The sequence below is a fragment of the Cyanistes caeruleus genome, chromosome 17 (assembly GCF_971803275.1).
Source record: "Cyanistes caeruleus chromosome 17, bCyaCae1.hap1.1, whole genome shotgun sequence".
In the NCBI taxonomy this organism is placed as follows: Eukaryota; Metazoa; Chordata; class Aves; order Passeriformes; family Paridae; genus Cyanistes; species Cyanistes caeruleus.
The window spans coordinates 2,968,867-2,985,881 of NC_141717.1; the positions used below are offsets into that span (position 1 = coordinate 2,968,867).

Sequence of the window (17,015 nt, forward strand, 5' to 3'; positions counted from 1 at the left end):
TCATTAGCTACTATGTTATCAGTGTAGGGCTAGGGTGTGAGGGGCAAGGGCAGTCAGTGGAAATGAGATGTGCAGTGTCTCCTCTCCAATAACCACAATGTATTTATCATCCCCAATGGTAACAAATTAATGAAATACATTTGTTTTCCTCCTGGCCTTGCTCTCTGGCATTCTCAGCTCCCAAATCCTTGTTTTCCTCGGGAGGGGGATGTGTTTAATCCCAGTGGAGCTGCCCTAGGGGGTTGAAGTGGGGTTAGGAGCCATCCTGGCAGTGTTTGTGAGGCTGCATTAACTGGAACCATCCCCTTCCCCTGGCTCCTCAAGCAGCTCAGGAGTTTCCAGGCCCCTGAGCTGTGCTGAGGGGACTCAGGGAGGGCTCCTGGAACATCTCCCCTGCCCAGGATGGCCCTGGTGTGTCCCAGCAGGAATTCTGATCCATCCCATTCCATCAGGGCCTGCCGGTGCCTGTTGCTGTCTCCAGGACAGCCCAGCCCAGGAGGTCTCTGTGGGATCTGGAGGTGTCTGGGGTGTGTGTGAGGGGGCAGAGCTGCCACACTGATCAGAATCCATCCTTGACTTGTTGGTTCATTGTGCCACTGAGTCTCCTTGGTGCCTCTGACACTCCCCATCCCCACGGCTCTGGTGTCTGAGTACTAAACCTGCCTCGTTCTGTGCTGCCATCGCTGCTTCCACTCTCTCACTCTCCATAAAGCTCCTTTATTTTGATGATCCTTTGTGGCCTTCCTGCATTTTACAGCTGTGGCCTCTCTGTTACCTTTGTTCATGTGTGAATTCATATCCTTTCCAAACATTTAGCCTCCCTTTTTAATTTTTTTTATTTTAGTGACCCTGACAACTTTGGTTCCAGTTCATCTGAAACAAACAACAAAAAAAAGCCCCAAAACAAAAAACCCAGCACCCCCCACCCCCCAAATCCATGTAACTTTTACTTTCTTTTATTTTTTCAAATGCAGATTGTATTTTCATAGAGTTGTATTCCAATTTACTCAGCTTGGTTTGGTAAACTGCAGAATTGTTTTTGCTGAGTATGACTTGGATTGGCTCTTGGTCTGGTGACCAAAAATTGTACCTAGCCTTATATTCAATTTGTAAAGCTTAATTAATTAATTCCACTTCTTTTATGTACCTGATAAATATATTGTATGTATGTACAATATTTCATGTTGTTCACATATATACATATATTGTATTTATATAGATAAATGGCTGGAAACTCTGACCCATAATTGCATTTCTGTTAAATGTTTGTCTAGAGTATGGATTTGGTTTCATTTATATGAAAGAATATTAGCTGAGCAATTGGTCACATTTAATCTTACAGTCAAATTTTGAATTCACTGCTTTTATAGATTTTTTTTTTCAATATCAAGTGTTTCTGCTTTTGCAGTTTTGACTCACAATCAGTAAATACTTTCAGCATATTTCCTAATTACTTAAATCTGTAATAAATGTGTCCTTAAAGCTTGTTGACAGGTTCCTTTTTACCCAAAGGAAACTCGATCAGTCGCAAGCCTGGAATCAAAGAGTTTTGGTTTCATTTTTTTTCCCTGAGCCATGCAAATCAAATCCAAATTCTTAAATTTGAAGCCTGTACAAACGTAGCTCTTTGGTGGCTACTCCATGAATCCCCCCCAAATTTGGAATGTGAGGCCCAGCACTTATTGCGATGTGTGAAATGAGACCGAATGCTAATCTGTGCTTTGCCTTGGCTTTCTGCTCTGTGTTGTCTTGGTGTTTGCGTCTTACCTCTTACGTCTGTGCTGTTTGTTCCCTCCCCTGTTCTCTAATCCTGCCCTCCCCTCCCTCTGTGCCTCCTCATTGTCCACACTGACCCATCAATCAACCAACAACGTCCCCCCTTCCGTCGTGCTCCTGGTGATCTGCCCTGCCCTGGTTGGTGGCTCCGTGCTTGGGTGGCTGTGTTTGTGCTGGACCAGCTCACCCAAATATGGCCTTCTTGCTGACAGGTATCACTTCTGTGAGAAGTGTTTCACTGAAATCCAGGGGGAGAATGTCACCCTGGGTGATGACCCTTCCCAGCCTCAAACGTAAGTCTCTTGCTTTCCTCTGCATCCTGAATTTTGGAATGGGGTGGGGGGAGGGTGTCCTGGTTTGGGAGTAAAACCCAAATCCCTGTGGTGGTATCTGGGGGGGGAAGTGCTTTGTTCCTTCCTAACAGGAGATTTATAGGGACAGGATTAAGAGCTGTTGCTGTGTTGGGTCTGTGTCCAGCGCTGTGTCCAGCTGAGCTGCCCATTCCCAGGGTGGCAGACCCCGGATAATGTGTTTGGAGGGGAGCAGTGGAAGTTGTGTCAATAAATGTCACTAATCCATCACCTTTTCTAATGGAAAACTTCCATCTAATTTTGATATCTCACCTTTTGAAGCACAGCTTATGTTTCTAAAAGCAAAGGCTTGCCTTTAACTTGGCCAGAATAATCAGATTTGAGGCATACAAGCTGGTTTGGAAGGTGGCTGCTTTACTGACAGTAGCTTCCCTTGTTCCTTATGATTTTAATTTTATGTGTAGACTTGGGTATCTCTTGCTTTTAATTTACACAGAAAGTGAAATGGGAAAAATATTTTCTGTAGCTTAAAACACAATGAACTGAATTGCTCTGACTAGAAAATAAATACTGAGGTGCTTTCTTCAGACTTGAGGTTTGCTGCAATTCAGCAAAGCATGATATTGTCTGAGCCTCTTATGTGAGGGTGCTACTGAGTTTTCATATTAACTCTTTGTCTCTAGAACCATCTCTAAGGATCAGTTTGAAAAGAAGAAAAACGATACCCTGGATCCAGAGCCGTAAGTACCAGGCTGTTGTTTTCCTTCCCAAAATCTCGCTGCTTCCACTTGTCCTTGAGCCAGCAGGGCAGAAATGGGGCAGGGAGTGAAGAACTCTTCTGTTCCTCCATCCCTGTCCAAACAGACTGCAGAATCTTTCCCTAAAATTCATGGCACAGCCCCCAAAGTGGATGTGTGATTTGATACCCCAGGGGACCACAGGAGCCTGTTCCACAGACAGTTCCTGGTTCAGTTGTCAGGGTAATTCCAAGGGTGTGCCCTTGCCAGGCTCTGCACAGGGCTGGGCATGGCCCTCCCTCCTCCAGAGCCTTTCACCCTGGGCTCTCATTCCTGGGGCATTTCTGCATTTCCCTCTTGTGGTTCTAAACCACATTTTTCCCTTCACTGAGTGCTGAGCCCACCCAAAGGCCCCAGGGTACCCTGTGTTTCCCTGAGGAGGTTCCAGGGAAGCCCAGCTGAACTTCTCAACAGCACAGGGTTGCTTTCCCTGCTGTGGGATTTTATCATCCTGCTCCATCTTCTCTGGCAGTTTGAGGCACAACACATTTTGATTCCTTGGCTTATCTTTGCAAATTCTAAATAGAGCTCCTCCCCAGGCCTGGAAGGCTGGACTGAGACAGACCCCAGTGCATTTGGCTTCTAAACCTGTACTGCACTCTGGACCAGGAAAACCTCTAATGGTTTTCCCATCCAAAAAAAGAATTCTGATGTATTTTTTTTAAACAGAAAACTAAAGATAAAAACAAGACTACAGCAGAGCCATGCAGGCAAAGACAAGTTAATGCATGTTTTTTTGGCAGGGTGGTTCATGAATGACTAGTTCTTACATTTACAGTAAGTTGAGCAACCATTTATTCAGCCTGTGGTTGTTGCAGCAATTGAGAATTAAATCTGTGGAGGTATTGTTGAGGATCCTGTGAAACTGGGACTCTGCTTAGAAAAGGATAGAAAAGATCCAGAAAAAGTTGTGCATGACAGCCCATTTCAGATTTTTAAAGCAGCACATTTTGCAATTTATATATAGGTATAGATGTATATATATAACTTGCACGTGGACTGATACATGTACATCTGAATCTATTCTGAGTATCTTAGATGTAAATTGGACCTGGTGAAGTTGATTCAGTTCTTAGCAGAGGCTTGGCAAATCCTTCTTTCATGCTGAATTCTGGGAAATTACTTACCTAACACCAAAAGTAATTTGCTGCTGGTTTTTTCTCTTCAGGTTTGTTGACTGCAAAGAATGTGGTCGGAAGATGCACCAGATTTGTGTGTTACATTATGATATTATTTGGCCTTCAGGGTAAGAAATGTTTGTTAGTTTTTTACCCCTTGTATAATGAGACCGATGTAATTTATGTAATTAAAGACTTTCTGCCTTTGTTCTTTAATGTGTGGCCACAGCCTATTAAAGAACTGGGTACAAAGGGACAAAGCTTTTCTAAATAAAATGCATTTTTTTGATGTTTGGGGTCTTATTTCAGTATATTCAGATGAAAATGTGTATATTCATCCACACAGATTTGTGTGGTTTATTTCTAACTCTTAACCAAGGGCAGCTGGCTGGAGGGGAGTTTGCACAGAACACAAATGCAGGTGTAACTGCTTGGCAGAGTTAAACCAGCTCATAAAAGCTTTAAATCCCTCAAAAATGGAGTGAAATAAGCTGTTCAAAGCCAGAGAAAAATATATTGTACTCTGACATTTAAATTACATGTTCAAACATTGGGTTTAAGCTCACCAATAATGGGTTTATGCTAAATTTTTGGCTTTTTTTTTTCCCCTCAATAGGTTTGTCTGTGATAATTGTCTGAAGAAAACTGGTAGAACACGCAAAGAAAACAAATTCAGTGCTAAAAGTGAGTTTGGTATTTGTGTTTTTATCTTCATCTTCTCTCTGCCACCCCTAATGGGTTTTTGATTGAGACTTTGTGTTGTCATGACAGACAGCACAGGAACATTTGCAAAATGGGGAGCAGCGTAGCCCGAGGCTGTCGGAATTTTAATCAACATTTTAAAGCCCTGCTGTTTATGTGTTTGTGGTCAGTCTTGTTGCTGCTTGGTGTGTTTGACATCTTTGTCCTTGTTTTTCCAGGGTTAAAAAGCAAAAAGAGGGACAAATAGGACAGAAAGAGCACAGGGCTGTGTGTGCTTCACTGGCTCTGTTCAGCCAGGTTTCCATGCAGTGTTGGAGCTGTAATGAAATCATTTTCACCTCTGTGCCCTTCCAATAACCTGTAGGAAACAACTGTGCTGCAGTTCAGGTGCTGCTGCCAAGCACCAAAGTGTGGGGAGAGCTTTTCCTGCCTCCAGAATTGGTGGTGGCATAAGAACTGAGTCAAGTGAACAAGGTGCTCTTGGCAGTTACCATTGCCATGGTCTTGTAGATAGAAATGGGCACTGAAGAGAGGCCAGGAGAGGCCAGGTCAGGTCATCTCAGTGTCCAGAACCTTTACACAGGATTGTCTGCAGGCACTGGACATCAGGAAACATGACTGGGCTGGTTTTATTCATGCAGGTTAGGTGGGGGAAGAAAAGGGGCTGGTGTTGGAAATGCAGAGTCAGTGCAGAGCAGAAAAATAAAATGAGTTTAGACACCAAGGGGGTGGTTCAGGCACTTGAACAAGCAGAACTTGCAGGGACACTTCGATCCTCCCTTGTGCTTCCTTGATGCTTGGAAGTCCTGGGCATTACTGGGTGATGTGCCTGCATGAGCCTGAATCTTTCAAATTGGGATAAAGGCAAGGAATTGCATTAAAAATGTGAGTTCTTGATAACTTTGTGTGTGGTTGATTGTGTAGCAAGAGATGTGAAGGGGGTAATTTGCAGGTGATGTTGTTGTGTGAGGCACGGTGGGTTCCAGTAATCAGAACGGTCTCTGGAGTAACCTGATGCACTCAAGAGAGTTTTGTTAAAGAGGCCTTAAATTAGTCTCATTAAAGACAGATTAAACTTGGAGGAGAATATTAATAAAATGATGAAATCCAACTGTAGTTTTAGATACCCATTTTAAATGGATGTCTCTTCTGTTCTGTGCTGACTATACAGCGTTATTGATGTAAATTTCCTTAAAATAAGTGTGATTCCCTGGATATCTGCAGGGATATCACAGTTGTTCTGTGACTCTGGTCAAAGTTTGAGTAAGCAGCTATTTAATTCAAGGTTCTGGGCAGGGAAATAATGGTGCTTTATTTCCTTTCCTATTTCTCCCTGTCCTTTCCCTGCTGTCTGACTGTCTTGTCTTTCCTCCCTGAGGATTTGAGTCCTGCTGCCAGCTGTAATCCACTGGTGGGCTTGGCTCTGGAGATCAGCTTTCTTTAACAGTGCTCTGGTGGGAATGCAAGAGCAGGGAAGGGAAATGAAAGTCTGTTCTTGTCATCAAAACCTTGGTCTTGCTGCTGACCTGAAACCAAACCTAAGCAGTGAAAGTCTGAAATATTAACATGCTCCTTCTTCTAACATTTATTGCCCAAGTTGCCATCAATATTTCTCCACTCTCTCAAGCATGATGGCACAACTGCTGGTAACCAGGACAGCACATCCCTCAGCTCTTATGGAACATTTATATTCCTAATGTATACTGAATAAAATTGGTTACCTTAACTGATAGCCTGCCAAATATAACCAGTGTGCAGCTGGGTTCTGCTGGAAAACCCTGAACTTCTGAAGTATTTATTTTGCTAAGAAAATCTACAAATATTACCTCACCAGTAGCCAATGCAGAGAGGTTCAAAGACAAAAGATATCCTGACAAAGAATTCCTCCAAAGTAGTTTCCTGACAAGAAGTCACAGTAGAGCAGGAGTTGGACTTTCTTCCTCTCTTGTCCAATTGCTCACCCACTAACAAAGGTCTGGCCATTGCTGCTGTCACAGATCTGTGCTGGAGGTTTCTTCTCAGCAGTGTGGATGCCTTTTTTCAGATTTGCACTGCAGTTTTCACTGAGCTTTGAGCTTTTATTAGAGGTGAATATGTGAGAACTGTCCAAGAACCAAAATCCAATTGCATTCTAAAACAGCTTTCACATTCTAATAGATAAAACAATTGCAACTTGTAGATCCTTTCTTTACATTACATGTAATTTTAATGCTGCCTGTTTCTTTTATCTCCTTCTCTGGTCTTTTTGGGTTTGTTGGTTTCCAAGCTTTAATGCATTGCAGCATGAGGAAGGAAGCAGATATCCCTTGGTTGCTTAGCATTGGGAAGATGACAGGATGAAAACACAACAAGACAGTAGAGTTAACTCCAGTGGCTTTCTAGAAATGTCCCACTCATCAGCTGAAGTGGAGCCCTTTCTTCTTTTTCTGTTTGACTTCAGAGATATCAACAAAACAAAACAATTCCCTCATAAAGTATTTGTGAATTTCCTTAAAAGTCATCCCCCTACAGTTACATATGGAAAGGCCAATACAGTGTGTTGGAATGGGAAATTCTGGGAAAGGCTCAGTGTGATGGAATTGGTGTTTTTACTTGCCTTTAAACTTCATTTTTTAATTCAAATTATTAATTACTCCCAGGTAAATAATATTTAGACTGTGGTGTGCTGGTTATGACCACAGAATCTCACTGGACAAGGGGACAAGCTAAAAGATGTAAATCAAGATTGCTGCCTTTGGCAATTTCTGTAAACTGATGATAATTAAACTACCAGAGGGCAGGGATGGATGGGATATTGGGAAGGAATTGTTCCCTGGGAGGGTGGGCAGGCCCTGGCACAGGGTGCCCAGAGAAGCTGTGGCTGCCCCTGGATCCCTGGAAGTGTCCAAGGCCAGGCTGGATGGGGCTTGGAGCAGCCTGGGATGGTGGAAGGTGTCCCTGCTATGACAGGAGGTGGCACTGGATGAGCTTTAAGGTTCCTTCCAACCCAAACCATTCTGGGATTCTATAAAATAAAATTTTAAGTGTATAAATCCCTTAGAAAGTGAGATAATCCTTTGAGTATAAGTGAGCTTTTCCCCCAGTATTGGAGCCTAGAGTAATTTTTAGCACAGATACTTCACTGCAGAATTCTGTGTGCAGGCTCAGGAGTCAGGGAAGAACCAAGGGCCTTGTGTCAGGAGCCAAATATCAACTGAAAAAAGAAGTAACAGAGAGCAGAAAATTAAATGTTTGGTTTTTTTTAAATGAGCATCTGTAGATTACACCCTCACTTTGGAAAAGATAGAAGATTGACCATAAAGTGAAGTAGAAATATGAGTGGTAAAATAAGTACAGCAGGATAAGAGAAATAGTCATAAATCTTCAAGTCAAAACAGTGAGGTCCTTCTGCTTTCTTAATTTAACCCCAAATCAGCACGATTTCTGTAATTTGTTGTGGATTTATTTGAAAGCCATCACATCCTGTAAGAGCACAGACCCAGCTCTTCCCCACAAAAGCCAATTGTGAATGTAAAGATGGAGTGGGGGCATCTGGGCAATCTGTGGACTTGAACTCCCCAAGACCTCCATCTCTGGGCAAGGAACTATTTAACCTTGATGTGCAGATTGCTGCAACTGCAGTCCTAAAGCTCTCTGGAAAAGAAAAGCAAAAGCAATGAAATCTCCATTGAAGTCAAAAGGCTTTTCATTTCTGTTGATTTGCTTTGCTTCGCTTGAAAAGGTGTGGCATGGAGCCAGATCTGTAAAGTGATGTAATCTCTGTCAGCCAGCCAGAGTGGGGCTGGGAGGAGTAAACATTTGCAGGGTTCATAAAATAAGCCTGAAATTGAAAAATGCTACGTACAGCTGCCTTTGGTAGATCACTTATGGGGTAATTGGGCCACTCCAGTGGGTTCAGCTGCCACGATGGGGTGTGGAAAGCAGGGGGGGGGGTTGCTTCTCTTAGTTCTGACTGTATAAATAAAACCATCCAGTTTTCATATGGAGGTAAAACAAAAGAAATAAAAAACCTATTTCCATCCAGAGCAGGAAGCTGAAAGAGCTCTCAAGCACAGGGACTGCTCCAATGTTGACCTTTCCATGGTTGTGTTCTCCCCACTCCCTTCCAGGGCTGCAGACCACACGTTTAGGGAACCATTTGGAAGACAGAGTGAACAAATTCCTGCGGCGGCAGAACCATCCTGAAGCTGGAGAGGTCTTTGTCAGAGTGGTGGCAAGTTCAGATAAGACAGTGGAAGTTAAACCAGGAATGAAATCCAGGTTAGTCCTGTTAATTATAATTAATGCAATCTTTTTTATTTATTTTATTTTAAAGCCTCCTTGTGGGGCTGTTGTAAAATTGTGCCAATTTGCACCTTAATGCCTTTGCACATTTTTGAAATTTGGGTGAGTTTAGGATTATGAAAGGTTAAAACATGTAGAGGAAGTGACTGTTTTGGGGGCAGTGGGGACATCCTTGCTTATGATACTGGGTCTTTGTGTCACTACAACTTGAGAGACCACATTTTGGTTACAGAGTTCATAGCTTGGAGCAGTTGCTGAGATTCTGCTCCTTACTCTTCCTTTGTTTTGTTGTGTTTCTAGAAACACTTCAGCTTTCAGGAGTGATTTTTAATTTGCTTCATTATAAATGAGAGGCTTAAAAGCTTTAGTCTGTGAAGTATTTTGGGTTAAATTCATAAAAACTGTGTTTATGTGACATCACTTCATACTAATGCATCACATTTTCTGCTCTGTAACCTATTTAAAGGCTTGTGGTCTCTGCGGATATTCATGTACTCAATGCTGGCCTGTTCAGTCCTGTGTTCTATATGGAAACAGTCTTTCCATAAATTTATAGGAACAGAACTCCCTGTATAACTACAGCTCTGATCTGACCCCATTTAACTCCTGCATAAAAATATTCCTAAGGAGTTAAAAATGAGGTTGAAAATAATCCCTCGTTCTGGTAGGACGCTGCTCTAATAATTGGCATTTTGTTTGTTTGTTTTTCCTGTTGCCCTTTCCTACAGATTTGTGGACTCTGGTGAGATGTCAGAATCCTTCCCTTACCGTACCAAAGCTCTGTTTGCATTCGAGGAGATCGACGGGGTGGACGTGTGTTTCTTTGGGATGCACGTGCAGGAGTACGGCTCAGATTGCCCCCCTCCAAACACCAGGTACCTCCTGGGGCATCTTCCCAGATCCCCTGGACAGTCACTGCCAAACACAGACATTTGGGACGTGCATTTCAGTTCTGGGGCACAAATCCCAGTAGGACTGCAGGTGACTTTGAAGGGGAAGACAAATATCACAACAAAAATGTTACATTTTTTGGATTCTGCTTTTAATTTTGCCCTCGATGTGTATTTTTGCTGTCTAAAAAAAAACACTGCCCCTCTTTTGCTTTTGAGGACTGCTTACACCACATTAAGATGCTTAAATATGCATTAATTTGTGTTTGTGCATGTGTAGAAGTCAGCTGTCAGTAGACACAGCAGGTTCAGGCAGGCCTGAGTGTGTCCCCTCTCTCCCTGCAGGCGTGTGTACATCTCCTACCTTGACAGTATTCACTTCTTCCGCCCCCGCTGCCTCCGCACCGCCGTGTACCACGAGATCCTCATCGGGTACCTGGAGTACGTGAAGAAACTTGGGTGAGTGAGAGCTTGGCAGAGAAAGAAATGTGGGTCTGTGGTGTTTCCTTCACTTGGGGTATTCACTGTTTCCTCCTGACCTCTCTGAGATGTGTGGAGCGAACCTCTCTTCTGCACTGGAGGGAGAAACTGGGATTTTGTCACTAGTGTGGATTTTATAGTTGGGATTCCTAAACTGACAGCACATCATTCATTTGATCAGAGCTTCACTTGATGTTTAAGCTTAATTATTATATCCCCAATCTTATCCCTTGTCAAAATATGGGTTATTGCTTCAACATCTTTGCTACAAAGAAAAAAAAAATTAAATTTAAAACCCATAAAACCAGAGGTCTGAATTTCTAACTAGGTTTGAGTTATTTTTCTGGTGGGAGTCACAGATGTTGTTTGCTGTCTGTGACACAGGTACGTGACAGGGCACATCTGGGCCTGTCCCCCCAGTGAAGGAGATGATTACATCTTTCATTGCCACCCACCTGACCAGAAAATACCCAAACCCAAACGTTTGCAAGAATGGTATAAGAAGATGCTGGACAAGGCATTTGCTGAGAGAATCATTCATGACTACAAGGTTTGTTACTGTTTAATTTCAGATTTAATTTTTATAGTGTTTTCATTTGAAGGGAGCTACTGTTGTTTCATAACACCTGAAAAGTGGGGTAATGTCATACAAGGGGTTTATTCTCAGCCAGTGTCTTCATTTTCTTAGATTTTCTTTAGGTTCTGCCTGTCAGGCTGAAAATTCCTTAGGTTTGGTGTCTCCATGAAGGGAAATCTGCAAGAACCTGCCTTTGTGTATTTTTCTTTCATTGCATTTACTAGGCAAGGAAATATGGAGCTTGTCAAGGTTTATAGAAGCTGTTTCTGGTGATTCTGGAGGAGCAGGTGGAATGCTGGACCCCACCAGTGTGAAATAAAAGAACTCCTTATGACAAGAATGATTTTCATAACTGGAGAATATCACACGTGTACCCAAGGAAATAAGTAGAAGGTGGCAAAGGGAGCATTTGCCACTTCTTTCATGCTAAAATTTACAAGAATTTCTTAATGGTAGTGACAGTGCTGGAAAAAAATTGATGTTTTGATGGCAAGTGACAGTTCTTAAATGTGTGGAGCAGGAACAGCCTCTAACAAGCCTTGTCATCTGTGTGGCAAAGAGCTGGGAAATCTGGGTCTCGTGATGAGGGGGGTTTGAAACCAGGGAGGGGTCAGTTGCTTTTTCCAGGGGTGTCTGAGTATCTCCCATCATGTCAGGAACATGGTGGGGGTCAGGAAAGCCTCAGCACTGATCCTCAGATGGAACAGGGAGTGGGGCTGTGCCAGGATTGCCTGGCTGGATCTGGAGCTGCCACAGAATAGGAGCCCTGGCAGGAGCAGCTCATGGCTGTGGGTGAGGCCCAGCTGTTCAGTGCAGCTCTGGGCCATGTCTCTGGTTCTCCTCTCTCTCCCCTAAGTGATCTTCATTTATTTATTCCTGCTCTGGTGTGATGTGCTCAACAGGACATCTTCAAACAAGCAACCGAGGACAGGCTGACCAGTGCCAAGGAGCTGCCTTACTTTGAAGGTGATTTCTGGCCCAATGTGCTGGAGGAAAGCATTAAGGAGCTGGAGCAGGAGGAGGAGGAGAGGAAGAAGGAAGAGAGCACTGCAGCTAGTGAAACAACAGAGGTGGGTTAGCTTTATGTGCCATCTTTTCCCTTAGCTCACAAGGCTGGTAATTAATGCTTTAATACAGAGAGATCACATCAAACAAACTGGAGAAGATCATTTCCAGCAGACATGAAATCAGGGGTCCCTTTAACTGCATTTCAGTTTTTCTTCTTGGTTAACAAATCTACTGAAGGCTTGGTTTGGGTTTTTTTAACAGACTCAGAAGTCACTTATGTCAGTTCAGCATCTCTGTTCTCAGAGAAATGTGTTAAGCTGCTTTTGCCACGCTACATTTGCTTACAGTCATTTGGCTGAGCTTCTGGTTCACACCTTTGCAAAGCACCTCCAGCATTTTGTTTTGAAAGGTGCTGGATTTTTCAGAGCTGAATGAAACGTGGCTGTTATTTAAGCCCAGGTACTTGTAGTCATTTGCAACAGTAAAGGGCTGAAATTTAAAAGTGTTTATTGCAGGCTTTGCGTTGGTGGGAAATGTTGATCCTGATGGTGCTGTTCCTTCACCAACATTCTCTCTTTGTCTATAAAAACCATCCAAGCCAAAAAAAATCAACCCAACAACCAAGTGTTTCAGGGCCCTGGACAGAATGTCATCATTCATTTTTATTTCCATCTTGATTTTATCTGCAACCAAATGGTCTCAGCAATTTTATATTGTCCCTTTTACTTGAGATTTGCAGCAAGATATTTTGAAAATAAATGTTGTAGGAAAATCTGAAATCTGATAGATTGAGGTAGAACCAAAAGGTTTACCTGGGGAAAGCCCCCTTTAAGCTTAGATGCTGTGACTGTTTGCCTTTAGTCTGTGTTACGTGGGATTGATGTGGAGGGATGGATCTCAATCCATCAATTTTGTGATGTCAGAAAGTTCCTTCTGTTAAACCTTAGCAGCTCTTTCAAAGTTAATACAGTTTGTGGCTATGTTTTTATGGAACCACAAAGTTAACACCTTTCACTTTGTTCCTTCTGAATGTGACTTTGAATATTGAGATAGTTCAGCAAACACTGCTGTATAAAAAGTGGAAGGCGAGGCTTGGAATTAGGCTGCAGCTAACAGGATCACTTCCAGTGAATCAGGGAAAACAGTGGTGGGAGCATTTACTCTGCATCTAGGAGAGGGGAAAAGGTGTTTGACAAAGCCCAGAGCAATTCACTGTGAACTCAGACAAGTTGTGACCTAAAATGAGATGATGCAGCCTTGCCTGGGAGCATCCCTGTGCTCCCACTTAATGCCTGGGGCAGCAGGGGGACACAGCCTGCCCCAGGTTGCTGAGGTGTCATCCAAGCATAGGATAATGGGGTCTTTGCCTCTTGACTCAGGAAAAAGAGCAAATTTAAAAGCATGAGAACTTGCCCAGTGCAGAAAACCTAAACTGGGACACTTCCTGGAGGAAACTGCCCAGCAGTGGGGATCTCACTGGGTGCAAGCACCACGTGGATCTTGGTACTGAAATGAGACAGAATCTGTCTTCAATTCTTCATCCTAAATTTTATGTATGTGAAGAGAAAGCTTCCTGCAAGTGAACATGTGCTGCAGGTATCAGTCAAAGGGAGTCTAAAGAGGTGGAAAATATTCAGAATTCTTGGCAAAGGTTCTGAAGGGGTGAGGCTCCCCCAGGAAACGTCCGTCAGCATCTCTGGCTGGTCTGGCTGAATGTCAGAATAAAAAGGTACAAACACAACTCTACAACTTCTTAAAACAGCTTGGAATAATTTGTACACTTTGCCAAATATAAACTTGCTAAAGGTGGAGTAGAAAGAAAACTTAGACTTGGCTTGTTTGATAAGTTTCAGTCTGTTCTTCCTTTTGGTGTTTAAATTTTAAGATCTCAGTTGGTGCTTTAGGATGTGGAGGCAAAGGAGGGCAGGCTCCAACTCCATCAGTGGGAGGAAACTTGGGGGCAGTCAAGGTGGGAACATAAAACAGGTCACTTCTGAATCCCTTCAAGTCACTTAGAGCTCTGTCTGGTTTCCCATAAAATAGTCTCATTTTAATTTCCAAACAGGTTTGGTCAGAAAAGCCACAAAATTAGTTAAGAGGGAACCCAGGAGTGGACAGGGAATTCCTGTCCAAGCCTAATTAATGGAATGGAAGGATGGCAGCAGTCTGTAAATAGAATTGCTTTCTGCAGTTTGAATATTTTTGTTTTCCTGGAATAAATATGCCTGTGGATAAACCCTGTGTTTGCTTGTACATACTGTTCATGGAACTTGCTTGCGTATGTGTGTATATTTATATTTATATATATTCAAGTATTTCAGTAGCTTATTTTTAATTTTATGATGACCAACTTCTAGAAGTTGGAGAGGGGTTTTTCCTGAGCCCTCCCTGCCAAGGGCTTGGGGGTTTATTTTTTAAGGACATGAGAACTCTAAATGTTATTTCTGTTTTCCTAGGTCATCTAAATAGCATCATCTGCTATTTTTCACTCTCTTTACTTACATTTAACATTCAGGGAATGGCCATTGAGGTCTGTGTTGTAACTTGGGCACAAGTGGAGGTTTTGGAGATTTATTTTTTTGGGAGCTGCACGTGCAGCTGGAAGTCTGCAGGATGGAGAATAATTTGTTGGTTTCGATTCAAATCCTGCATGTTCTTAGCTGTGTTCTAGCCCTAAATCTGTTCAGTAAAAACAAGCATTAAATCAGAGCTCAAGCAAGTATGTGACACACCAAAAGCACAGCAAAGCAAAGTACTGCACTCCTGGAATTTTAAGTCCATATTATTTGTGTAATTTTATCATCAGCTGCAAGATCTAAAGCAGTGGAAGCTGAAGTACGATGTTGGAGAAGGATAAAGAATCTGTGTATAATGGGAACTTTTTAATGTATACATACTTTAAAAGTCTATTTTTAAACAGTGTTTGGATTTGTTTGCCTGCCAGTTTGGCTTTTGATTTTTCCTGGAAGATAGGATATATTTAACACAGGAGGGCTGATTTGCAGGCATTGGAACAAAGTTCTATTCCTGACAGCAGAAGTGTGTCACTGTGAGCCCAGTGAATGGGAGAGAGCTCTCCAAAGCGTAACATCTTTCCCGTGCCTTTATTGCAGGGGAGCCAGGGCGACAGCAAGAACGCCAAGAAAAAGAACAACAAAAAAACCAACAAGAATAAGAGCAGCATCAGCAGAGCTAACAAGAAGAAGCCCAGCATGCCAAACGTGTCCAATGACCTGTCTCAGAAGCTCTACGCCACCATGGAGAAGCATAAAGAGGTAATGTGGCAATCTGCTGTAAAAAGAGAAGGGTTTATTCCTGTAAATGCAGGCACAGTGATATTGAGAACTGAAAAATCAGGAGGAATAAACCCTGTGGTTGAGCTAGGAATGTTTCTGTTGCGTAACAACATATTGGAAGAGATTAGCCTAAACTAAGTTAATTAGATAAGGTTCTCACTGCAGAGAACAGCAGCTCCTTCCTGCAACATTACCTGACCTCTTTGCCTTTTATTTCTTCCCCATTTACCTGCAGGTCTTTTTTGTGATTCATTTACATGCTGGGCCTGTGATTAACACCCTGCACCCCATTGTGGACCCGGATCCACTGCTGAGCTGTGACCTGATGGACGGGCGAGACGCCTTCCTCACCCTGGCCAGAGACAAGCACTGGGAATTCTCCTCCCTGCGCCGATCCAAGTGGTCCACACTGTGCATGCTGGTGGAGCTGCACACCCAGGGGCAGGATCGCTTCGTCTACACGTGCAATGAGTGCAAGCACCACGTGGAGACCAGGTGGCATTGCACTGTCTGCGAGGTACGTGTGGGGCAGAGGTGGCATTGCACCATCTGTGAGGGATGTGTGGGGCAGAGGTGGCATTGCACCATCTGTGAGGGATGTGTGGGGCAGAGGTGGCCCTGCACTGGCTGTGAGGGATGGTGGCCCTGCACTGGCTGTGATGTACGTATGGGGCACCTCAGAACTCGGCCCTCTCTTGTCCCACAGCTGAGTTTGATGGGCTTTTTTTGGATATTGCCCAAAGTTCCTCCAAATTAAGCCCATCCTGGTAAAGGGCTGCTAAGCTTTAAGGGGAGGTAGAAGAGGTGGCTGCCTCTTCTAGAATAAGTGACTTTAGTTGCTTGACATGGAAATCACCAGTGCTCTGGAATGGCTCTTGCTGCATTGTCTATTCTGCTACTGCTCCTCTAAATAGACAAGTTTTTAACTTAATTTTAAAGAATTTGGTTTAGGTTGGACCTCAAAGACCATCTTGTTCCACCCCTCTGCCATGGGCAGGGACACCTTCCTCTAGCCCAGATTGCTCAAATTTTAGGAGCTGGCTTAGATAGAAGTTACCTGTGGGGCTGTACTGGTACAGCTTGAGGCTTCTTGGAGGGCTTGTGTTGACCTCTGGCTGTAGCTGAACAAAAGAAGTTTGAGTAAGTGCAGCCTCGTTTTTACACTGCAAGTTATTGCCAAGTTTGTGGGGGAAGTCTTAATTAATCCCTCTGAGGAAAGCACTGAGCAGAGCTCCTTGAAGCAGAACTGCAGGACATGGGTTGGACACACGTGGGGAATTAGGTGGTGGAAGGAGGTAGGGCCTTTAGGCTGCCTCTGGGTACCTCTGTGTAAGGAAGTGCCCTTCCTCCAGCCAAAAAAGGGACAGGGCAGCAAAAGTGTGGGGGTTTTCAGGTAGTGTCTGTCTTTGCACAAAACTTGCTCTAGTTTAGAGATTTTTAAAAATACATATTTAAGGGTAGTAATTATTAGTTGGTAATTACACTAAGGATAGATAGATAAATAAATAAGAGAGCCAGACCCTACTTTTTAGGAGTGACCATAGATTTTATCTTATTAGTTGGAGGTGTTGGCACTCCAGTAGGCATCACAGAAAAATAAACAGTTAATGTGATCAGAAGGGAAAAATTTAAAGAAAAATTTCTGCAAGAGTTTTTCATGTAACAAAATGACACAATGATAGCCCCCATTGCATTGTTACGTGCCACAGGGAAGAGCTGTGATTGCAGGCTGGCTTTGCAATCCTCCCTGCCCCAAAGCCCACTCCCACTGCCTGG

The 17,015-nt window shown here is 43.3% G+C and overlaps 1 protein-coding gene across 21 annotated transcripts in view; it reads left to right on the top strand.

Moving 5' to 3' along the window:
• CREBBP (CREB binding lysine acetyltransferase) overlaps positions 1-17,015 on the top strand; it is a 93,944-nt gene that overhangs the window by 74,385 nt on the left and 2,544 nt on the right. For all 21 annotated transcript variants that reach the window (XM_086854279.1, XM_086854278.1, XM_086854290.1 and 18 more), the window contains 11 exons: positions 1,989-2,069; positions 2,771-2,827; positions 4,053-4,130; positions 4,619-4,686; positions 8,814-8,964; positions 9,717-9,863; positions 10,224-10,337; positions 10,743-10,908; positions 11,838-12,005; positions 15,057-15,218; positions 15,475-15,756. In XM_086854279.1, the coding sequence (XP_086710405.1) occupies positions 1,989-2,069; positions 2,771-2,827; positions 4,053-4,130; positions 4,619-4,686; positions 8,814-8,964; positions 9,717-9,863; positions 10,224-10,337; positions 10,743-10,908; positions 11,838-12,005; positions 15,057-15,218; positions 15,475-15,756 (1,474 nt within the window). The remainder of the gene's footprint in view (positions 1-1,988; positions 2,070-2,770; positions 2,828-4,052; positions 4,131-4,618; positions 4,687-8,813; positions 8,965-9,716; positions 9,864-10,223; positions 10,338-10,742; positions 10,909-11,837; positions 12,006-15,056; positions 15,219-15,474; positions 15,757-17,015) is intronic.